Source organism: Lepidothrix coronata, unplaced genomic scaffold, assembly GCF_001604755.1.
Source record: "Lepidothrix coronata isolate B3197 unplaced genomic scaffold, Lepidothrix_coronata-1.0 Scaffold316, whole genome shotgun sequence".
Classification (NCBI taxonomy): Eukaryota; Metazoa; Chordata; class Aves; order Passeriformes; family Pipridae; genus Lepidothrix; species Lepidothrix coronata.
In genome coordinates this window covers 170,517-179,578 of record NW_016690496.1, presented here as the reverse complement: position 1 = coordinate 179,578, position 9,062 = coordinate 170,517, and the positions used below count along the sequence as shown (strand labels likewise).

The window sequence follows — 9,062 nt, the reverse complement described above, 5'->3', positions numbered from 1 at the left end:
CCCAAATCACCTTCCAAGAAATCCCAGAGCACGGAGAGCCTGAAGGCAGAGATCTGTCCTTGGGAGGATCAGGAGCCCAAATCCAGTGACAGAGCAGAAATCTGTCCCTGGGAGAGCACAGAGCAGCCCCCGGGCAAAGCCCGTGCAGGGAGCACAGAGCCTTCCAAGAAATCCCAGAGTAAGGAAAGCCTGAAGGCAGAGATCTGTCCTTGGGAGGATCAGGAGCCCAAATCCAGTGACAAAGCTGAAATCTGTCCCTGGGAAGTGGCTGCACCTCAGCTGGACAAAGGAACAGCCCCAGGGAAGGACAGAGTCCCACCAAAGTCGTCCAAACCTGTGGAGAAGGGGAGCAGAGACTGTGAGTCCGTCTGTCCCTGGGAGAGCATGGACACGGAGGATCTCTCCCTGAAAACTGCAATGGAGAAGGAGCCATCCAAGAAATCCGACAGCACAGAGAGCAGGAAATCTGAAATCTGCCCCTGGGAAGCAGCAGAGCCCATGGGGTGGGAGAAGGAAAGCTCCAAAGCAGGTGTGCACCCACGGGGAGCTGACAGAACATCCCACCCCGGGATGGGAAAGCCAAAGCCAGTGGCAGGAGCCAGTGTTGGGTCTCCAACAGCCCTGCTGGAAAAATCCAAGGGCAGCTCTGATGGGGAGGCCAAGCACAAGCCCCTGTGCCGGCTCCTGCCCAGCATCCAGCCCCCAGGGACGGGCAGCAGCTCCAGCCCTGGCACTGGCCTGGCTGAGGTTTGTCCCTGGGAAGCAGAAGAGGCTCCATCAGCACCTGCCAAGCCCAGCACAGACACAAGGAGAAGCTCGGAGGTGTGTCCCTGGGAGGAGGAGAGTGTGGATCCCACCCCCACCCACCACGGCCAGGGCAGAGCCAGGGGGACCCCCCGGGATGGGGAGGGGGGTGAGAGGGAAACCCAGCCCGAGGTGTGCCCGTGGGATCACCAGTAGCCCCACCCATAAATCCCAGTGCAGACGTGGCTTTCGGGGAGGGAAAGGCTGGGGCTGGAGGCTGCTCCCACCTGCAGAGCCCCCGTGCTTGGCCCGAGGTCTTTGCTGGTCCAACACCAACGTCAGGACGTGTAAATACAGCAAATAAAGGGTGTTGTTACAGAGTGTGGGCTGAGAGGCTCCTTTGTGGGGGTGGGGAAGAGCTGAGAGATCCCCCAGGAAGGGGCTGTGGAGGGAACCCAGGAACGAGGTGGTTGAGCTGCAGAGGTTGGAGAGGGGAGATGGGGAGCCACGGGCTGCTCAGCTGGAAGGAAAGGCCATGGGAAGGCCATTCTCCCCCAAAAGGCAGACATCCCACAAAAAAAACAACCCTTTTCATTCAGAGACAGAGCTGGAGAACCTCACAGAGTCCCAGAACAGTTTGGAGGGGAAGGGATCTTTAACACCATCTCCTTCCACCCCCTGCCATGGGCAGGGACACCTCCCGCTAGCCCAGGTTGCTCCAACCTGGCCTTGGACACTTCCAGGGATGGGGCAGCCACAGCTTCCCTGGGAAAGCCATCCCAGTCCCTGCCCACCCTCCCAGGGAAGAATTCCTTCCCAGTACCCCACCTAACCCTGCCTGTGGGTGTGGAGCCATCCCCCTTGCCCTGGCACTTGGGAACACTCTCTCCCCATCTCTCCCGGAGCTCCTTCGGGTCACAATTAGTTCACCCTGAAGTTTCCCCTTTTCCAGGCTGAACAATCCCAGTTCTCTCACCCCTGAGCAGGTCTGGGTTGAGGAGCCACCCCCCCACCTGTCCCAGCACACACAACCAGCAGCTCACAGGGAGTTATTTTTGCCCCTGGCTCAGCTCCCACACTCCAGAGCCCCGAGCGAGGCGGAGGCAGAGGCTCCATTTAGAAAGTCCTTTCAGGAACAGACAGATTGTGACACCCCTCTGGCTTCCAAAAGACATGAAAGGGATTCCATGGCTGGCTCCTCTCCCAAGGCAGCAGAAAGATGATGTTCTGCCCTTCCAAAAGAACATCATTCACGAAAAAACCCGCTGAAAACGCTGCGAGCACAAGGAGCCACAACTCTTTTTTTTTTTTCTAACAGCTCTGCAAAATCTCTTTCAAAGCAGAAATAAAAATGCCCTGAACTCTCAGGGATGAAATAAAAGTGCTCTGGAAATGGCTGAGTTAAAAGGCAAGACAGGGCTGAAGAAGAAAATGCTTTGTTACTGGGTGACTAGTGAGCATTTGGCTCTTGAGGGACTTGGCTGAGCAGAGCAGAGCAGGGAGAAGGTTAATTCCCAGCCCTGGAGAAAGGGAACCTCTGGGGAGGTGTTTTCCCAACCCATCCTGCACAACCAGGCACTGATGCAAATGTCAGTGTGTCCACAGGATGGTGCCAGTCCCCCACTGACAACACAGAACCCACGAGCTCTGCCACAAACACCAAACCCCCACCCTGGGAAAGGCTGACCCTGCAAGGAGCCAAAAATGACATTAAATTGAATTATCAGTGCTGTGCTGCAGCCCCTTGGGGAAACTCCCACTCAGCAGGAGTCCAGTCCCAGCACCCCCCTCCCCAGAATTGGATTTAAAGTGTTCTTGCTGCTTTTCCCTGGTTTTTTTGTTTGAAAAAAAAAAAAAAAAGGAGGTTGGGGATCAGTAGGAAAAGGGAGGGGGAATGGGAAAACAATGTGCCAGCAGCTACTGGTGGAAGTTTTAATGAGTGACCAGCAGGTCTGTGACACTTCCCATGGAAGTGACAAATATCCCACGTCTGGACACACTTCCAAGGGCTCTCCAAGAGCCAAGGGCTCTCACAATGGAAGTCCAGGACAGAGAATGGCCCTGAGGACAAACAGGGGGGTGAAGCTGCAGCACAGAGAGTCCTTGGACAGAGCAAAGCCCTTCTCAGGGCTCATTCAAATCCCTCTCCCGAGCCCCTCTCGCTCCTTTAAGGACAGATTTGGGGTGACTGGAGTCCATTTCTGAAGCCACTTTGTTTGCTGGCCGCTCCCAGGGCAGGCACAGCCACATCCAACCATTCCCAGTCCTGCCTCCCTCCCAGGCTGCTGGCACTGCTGTCCCTGTGCAGGTTCCAGAACTTCCTACTTCACTTCTTCATACTCCTGTGAGGGGTCCAGGGTCGGGCCAGGGATCATCACCGTCTGGAAGAGCAAGGAACAGGATCAGCAGGAGCCAGAGCAGCTCTGAACTGCTGCACCGGGGATTCTTCACGTTGCAGAGAGGAAGGAAGGGGAGCAGAGGGTTCTGGAAAGGGGGGATTGGATGGAGGGAAAACAGGGAAAACGCAAGGGGGGAATGGGGTGGGATGACAGGCCTTGTACCACACTGGAATTCTCACCTCCTTCCCCTAGGATCTGTTTTTAGTAACACAGGGAGACAGAGCCCCTGCAGCACTTTGCCAGGTCAGGCCCAGGGAGAAATAACCCCCCTAAATTATCCCACACCTGCCCTCAGCCTCCTGTTCCAGCTTCCAGGTGCTCCAGGTGACACCACCACAACAACAAACAGCTCTGCTCGTGGATCAACCCACCACCCTCCCCTCACAGGGAGCTCAGCTTTGTCTTCATCCCTGTTTAACCAGGAATCTGCACTTCCCAGCCACGCTGGTGCCTTTTCCTGCTGGGATTACCTTGACAATGGGATCCTTTGGAGGGGCCCACTCCGGGATGATCTTCCCATGCATCCTCCACGAGCCATAGGGGTTCACCAGGTACCTCTCAAACACAACGTACTCCAAAACATCCTTGGGCACCTCCTCCCCACCGTACATGAGCCGCCCGAAGCGGTCGTAGATGGCCAAAATCTGTGAAAACAGCCCAAAAAACCAGGTTGGGCGGGGCTTGGAGCGACCTGGGCTGGTGGAAGGTGTCCCTGCCCATGGCAGGGGGTGGCACTGGATGGGCTTTAAGGTCCCTTCCAACCCAAACCAGCGTGGGATTCCCTGTGATCAGGTGATCAGAGGGATGGGGCACCTTTCCTGCGTGGAAAGGCCGAAGGAATTGGGATTGTTGAGCCTGGAGAAGAGAAGGCTTTGCAGTGACCTCACTGTGGCCTTCCAGGACCTGAAGGGAGCGACAGGAAAGATGGAGAGAGACTATTCACAAGGGCCTGGAGTGACAGGACAAGGGGCAATGCCTCTAAACTAAAAAGGGGAGATTTATATTGGATATTGGGGAGCAATTCTTTCCTGTGAGGGTGGGGAGGGGCTGGGATGGATTTCCCAGAGAAGCTGTGGCTGCCCCAACCCTGGAAGTGTCCAAGGCCAGGCTGGAGCACCCTGGGCTGGTGGAAGGTGTTCCTGGGTGGAACTGGACGATCCCCAAGGTCCTCCCAGCCCGACCCATTCCCTGATCCCGAGGAGAGCAGGGGCTCAGGGCTGTACCTGCTGGGTGTGCATCCTCACTGTCACCTGCCCATAGAGGTTGCCCCTGTTCACGAGGCTGTCACAGCGGACATGGACCACCCTGGGGGGCTCCAGGGACTCCACAAACCTCCACCTGATGGTCTTGTACCTGTTCCCACGGACCATGTCCTGCAGGGGGTAAAAACAAGCAGCAGCTCAACTCGGATGAGAACACATGAAAAGTGCTGCATCCAACAGGGTGTTTAGTCATCAGGGGTTTCCCTCCCAGCTCTTTGCTGCATCCAGAAAAAATGAGACATGATCAGGTTTAGAGAGCTTTAAAAGCCATGGAAGAGGTCAAGGCACTGACCTCTGCTCTCTGTGATCAGTGACAAGATCCAGGGAACAGCAGGAGCTGTGTTAGGGGAAGTTTAGGCTGGATTTTGGGAAAAGGTTCTTCCCCCAGAGGGTGGCTGGCACTGAACAGGCTCCCCAGGGTTTGGTCACAACCCCAAGGCTGTCAGAGCTCAGGGAGCGTTTGGTCAACGCTCTGAGGGACAGGGTGGGATTGCTGGGGTGTCTGTGTAGGGCCAGGGGTTGGACTTTGATGCTTGTGGGTCCCTTCCCACTCAGGATATTCCACGATTCCACACTATTTTGCAGGCAGACACTCACAGGGTAGCAGCGCTCGGTCACCAGGGAGTGAAGTTTCTGCTTGTTGAAACTGCAAAGCAAACACACCCCGTTACTTGGGCACAACAAAGAGGCTTCCCCACAAATCCCTGCCTTTCCAGGAGACACACAGGCTCCTGGCAAAACAGGAAAAGCCAAATTCTCAGCCGTGAAAAATGAAATGAAAGGAGGGCACGAAGGTGAGCTGAGCTGACACAGCTCCAGGGAAAGGGCACAGGAACGGGGGAGCCAGTTCTGACCTAAATGTTTTAGTGATGTTTGGAGCTGGAATCAAGAGCGAGGCAGGTTTGAAATCTGTCACTGGAAAGCAGAGCCAGCCAGTGGAGTGTCATTTCATGGAACCATGGAACGGTTTGGGTTGGAAAGGACTTTAAAAGATTATCCAATTCCACCCCTGCCTTGGGCAGGGACACCTTCCACTAAACCAGGCTGCTCCAACCTGGCCTTGGATACTCCCACAGGGATGGGGCAGCCACCCTGGGAATCTCTCCTTGTCTTTCTAATCCTAGGGGGGTGGAACTGGATGAGCTTTAAGGTCCCTCCCAACCCAAACCATTCCATCTTTCCACGATTCCATGAAAACCAGAGCATGTCAGCAAAGAGAGGCAGGTCCTACAAAACCCACACCAGCCAGGGAAGGGTCTTACTTTGCCAGGGAATTGTGAGCTTCAATAAATATCTCCTGAGCCTTCTCTGGGAAGGTTTTAGTGCTGAAATCCGGGTCGTGATCTTTGATCTTCCGCAGGCTGAAAAGACAGGAAAAGGAAGGAAGGGACAGGTTGGAGCTGTCCCAGGTGTTTTGGGTGATGGCAGCCTCTCAACCCCCCAGTATCTCACAGAGACAGACAGAAGACACCAGTTCTGTCACAACACAGACCCAGCAAAGCTCCTGCAGCACAGGATTAAGCTAATTAATGACTGAGGAGTCACTCACGCCAGCTGGGAGGCCGCTGTCTGCTTCAGCTTATCCATCTTCTGCTTCAGCCCCTCCCTGGACAGGGTGGACAGGCGGGCATCGCCCTCGGGAGGGACATATGGATCCATGATGTCAGCTGGGAGAGGGAGAAAAGGTCAGGAGGGGGCTCAGAACCAGCAAAATTAAGGAATCAAAGAAGCAGGTGATGATATTTATGAGGTGAAACAGGAGCACGCAGGGAATTGCTGGGCCAGGAGCTGCTTCAGTTTTGGCCCCAGAGCAGCTGCCCCACCTGTGGAAGCCAAGTAGAAGGTCCGTTCTATGTGTTCGTCGGGAAATATCGGCGCCGCGGACTTGAGCCGCCACATCTTCTCCTCGGGAGTCAGTTCCCGGGCCCAGTCGGGGACCGCAAAACTCTTCCTCTTCCTCGTTCTCACCGGGACGACGAGGCAGGACGGAGCCGCTCCGGGGCGCACCAGGGACTCTGCAGCCTAAGGAAGGGAAACAACAAAGCCTGGAGTGACACACACAGCTCCAACACCTTGATTTACCTCCCCTCACACCTCCCAGGCGCGAACACGCACCACCTGTCCCACGTCCCTCCGCGCACTCCCTCGCCCCTGAGCGCCCCATATCCCTCAGCTCGCGTCCCCCGCGGTCTCCTGAAGCCCCTCCAGCCCCTCACCGCGGTCCCCTCGAGCCCGACCTGCCCGAGGAGCCGCGGGACCCTCAGGCCCAGCCCCGCCGCCATGGCGGCCACCATCTTGTCCCGCCGCGGGGGCTGCCGGGAAGGTAGAGGAGTCCCATCCGCGGGGTGGGCGTGGTTTTGCGTCGGGGTGGGCGGGGCCTGAGTCCGTTTTGTGGGCGCGGCTAAGGAGGGGGTGTCGCGCGCCGGGAGGGGGCGTGGCCGGCGCGAGCCCCGCGCGAGCCCGCGGGCGCGCGCGCGGCAGCGAGTGGAAAATTCCATCGGCTGCGGAGCTTCCCGAGGGGGCGGGGCCAAAGGAAGCTCCGCCCCCCACTCCCATGGAGGGTGGGGGGATGACCCCCCCCCGTCGTGCCTGGCGCAGTGCGGGGGGGGGGGGTCCTGGGAACCGAAAACGGGGATGATCCCCCCCCCCGGGACCCCCATCCTGCCCTATGACGGGAGTGCTGTGGGTGTAGGACCCCCCGGACACGCAGTGCCCCCCCAGACCAGCAGAACCCCTTCAGACCCGCAGGGCACCCCCAAGACCTTCAGAGCCCCCCCCAGACCCGCAGAGCCCCCCCAGGCCCGCAGAGACCCTCCCAGACCTGAGAGCCCCCCCTAGACCCGCAGAGCACCCCCAAGACCTGCAGAGCCCCCCTGGGACACACAGAGCCCCCCCAGGCCCGCAGAGACCCTCCCAGACCTGCAGAGCCCCCCCAGACCCACAGAGCCCCCCCAGGCTCCCGCAGCCCCCCCAGCAGTTCAGCGCGGTACCCGACGCTTTTGGAGTTTCCCGTCACGGCAGCCCCTGGGGATGGTGGTGGAGGGGGGACTCGGGGACGGGGGTCCCTCTGAATGTCTCTGGAACAACCTGGAATCCTGGGATGCGGCACCCCCGCGGGGCGGCTGGCAGAGGGGGGCACATGGTCAGGGGTCCTCTGAATGTGCCCAGGGCAACCCGGGCTGGAGCGTTTCTGGGGGGCTGTTGGCAAAGTGGGGGATGCTCAGGGGGAAGGATCCCTCCAAGCCCCCCTGGGACAGCCCAGGATGTAGCAGCCCTGGGATGCTGCCGGTGGAGGGGGGGCTCAGGGGCAGGAGTCCATCCAAATGACCCTGGGACAGCGCAGAACACTGGGATGCAGCACTCCCAGGATGCTGGTGCTGGAGAAGGTCTCGTGTTAGGCGTCTGTCCTGATGACCCTGGGACAGCCCAGACCCCTGGGATTCAGCATTCCCAGGATGCCGCTGCTGCTGGAGAGGGGCTCAGGGGCAGGGCACCCTCCAAACGTCCCCGCTGGCGAACGCCCCGACACAAACCAACTCATCCCACACCCTCTCCCCTCGAAATTCCATCTCTGGGAGCCGCAGGGACACCCTGGGGATGCTCATCACCCGCCCACGGCCCCACAGGCGATCCCAGCACGGGAAGGGGGGGTGCGAAGCCCGGGGGGGGCCCTCGAGAGCCGGGGGGGGGCTCGTCGGGAGGCTCCGGGCGCGCCGGCTCCGCCTGGCCCCGCTCCCAGTTTGCTTTGGGGACTGTTGATCTTGGCTCCGGGGCCGCGTTGCTCCATCGGACAGCTGGTTAATGTGTAGTGACGGCTCCGCTGTGCCCGAGACCGTTGATCCCGGCCCGCGCTGTTATCTGCGCCGGCGGGAGCGGGATGAGCCGGGAGCGGCCGAGCCAGGGGGCAAGGGGGAAGGCCAGGCCCCTGTTGGGGGGGGGAGGGATGGCATCTGCATCCCAAAATTTGGGGTGATGCTCGTGGAGGGTCAAAAATAGGAGAGGGGGGATGCTCCCCGCTGTGCCACAGTGGGAAAACTGGACCTGGTTTACCCTCTGGAAAACAGGGATGAAGCCCCAGGGGCTCCAGTCTTGGAGCAGACGAGGCTGAGTCACTGGTGCCCCATGGCCCCGGCGCTTTCCCACGGCTTGGGACTCGTGGGGCTGGATTTTCCCAGCCTGTCCGGCTCTCCTGGCTGCAGAGCTGCCCTGTGGTGCCATCCCAGCCGGTTTCACCTCCGTGGGCATCGTTTCAGGGCTCTGGAACCGCCTCGGAGCCACATCCTCGTTGTGGGGGGCTGCTGGGATCTGGGAGAATCCCTGCCTGCAGTTTGGGATGGGGCTCCATCTGGAGATGCCACCTGATGGTGCCTCCAGCCCACGTGTGACCTTCCCCTTGCACAACCACCACTCTGCCAGGGATTTGTCCCACGGGAGAGCAGGATCAGGGCTGGGATCAGGGCTCTGAGCTGTCCCTGCCACCTCCAGGCAGGGGCTTGGCCACATTTCCTTCCATCCATCCATCCTTGTGCAACTCATCCCAGGTACCTGGCGAGGCAGGAGGCGACGGGAAGAGCCGCACGCACGCACAGGGACACACAGGGAGAGGGAGAATCCAGGCAAAACGCCTCCCAACCCCCCGGAATGTCCCACGGAGCAA

General features: G+C 59.3%; 1 protein-coding gene across 2 annotated transcripts; it reads right to left on the bottom strand.

Moving 5' to 3' along the window:
* Positions 1-2,592: 2,592 nt before the first annotated feature.
* Positions 2,593-6,759, bottom strand: MRPL45 (mitochondrial ribosomal protein L45). Of its 2 annotated transcripts, none has more exons than XM_017837913.1 (8): positions 6,643-6,759; positions 6,229-6,427; positions 5,955-6,072; positions 5,668-5,766; positions 5,003-5,051; positions 4,367-4,516; positions 3,614-3,787; positions 2,593-3,125 (listed from the first exon to the last, which is right to left on the bottom strand). In XM_017837913.1, the coding sequence occupies exons 1-8, from the start codon at positions 6,697-6,699 to the stop codon at positions 3,066-3,068; spliced, it is 906 nt and encodes a 301-aa protein (XP_017693402.1). In that variant the 5' UTR covers positions 6,700-6,759; the 3' UTR covers positions 2,593-3,065. The 2 variants fall into 2 exon arrangements, with proteins under 2 accessions (XP_017693402.1, XP_017693401.1); XM_017837912.1 differs by having other exon boundaries at positions 6,622-6,702.
* Between the last annotated feature and the right edge of the window lie 2,303 nt (positions 6,760-9,062).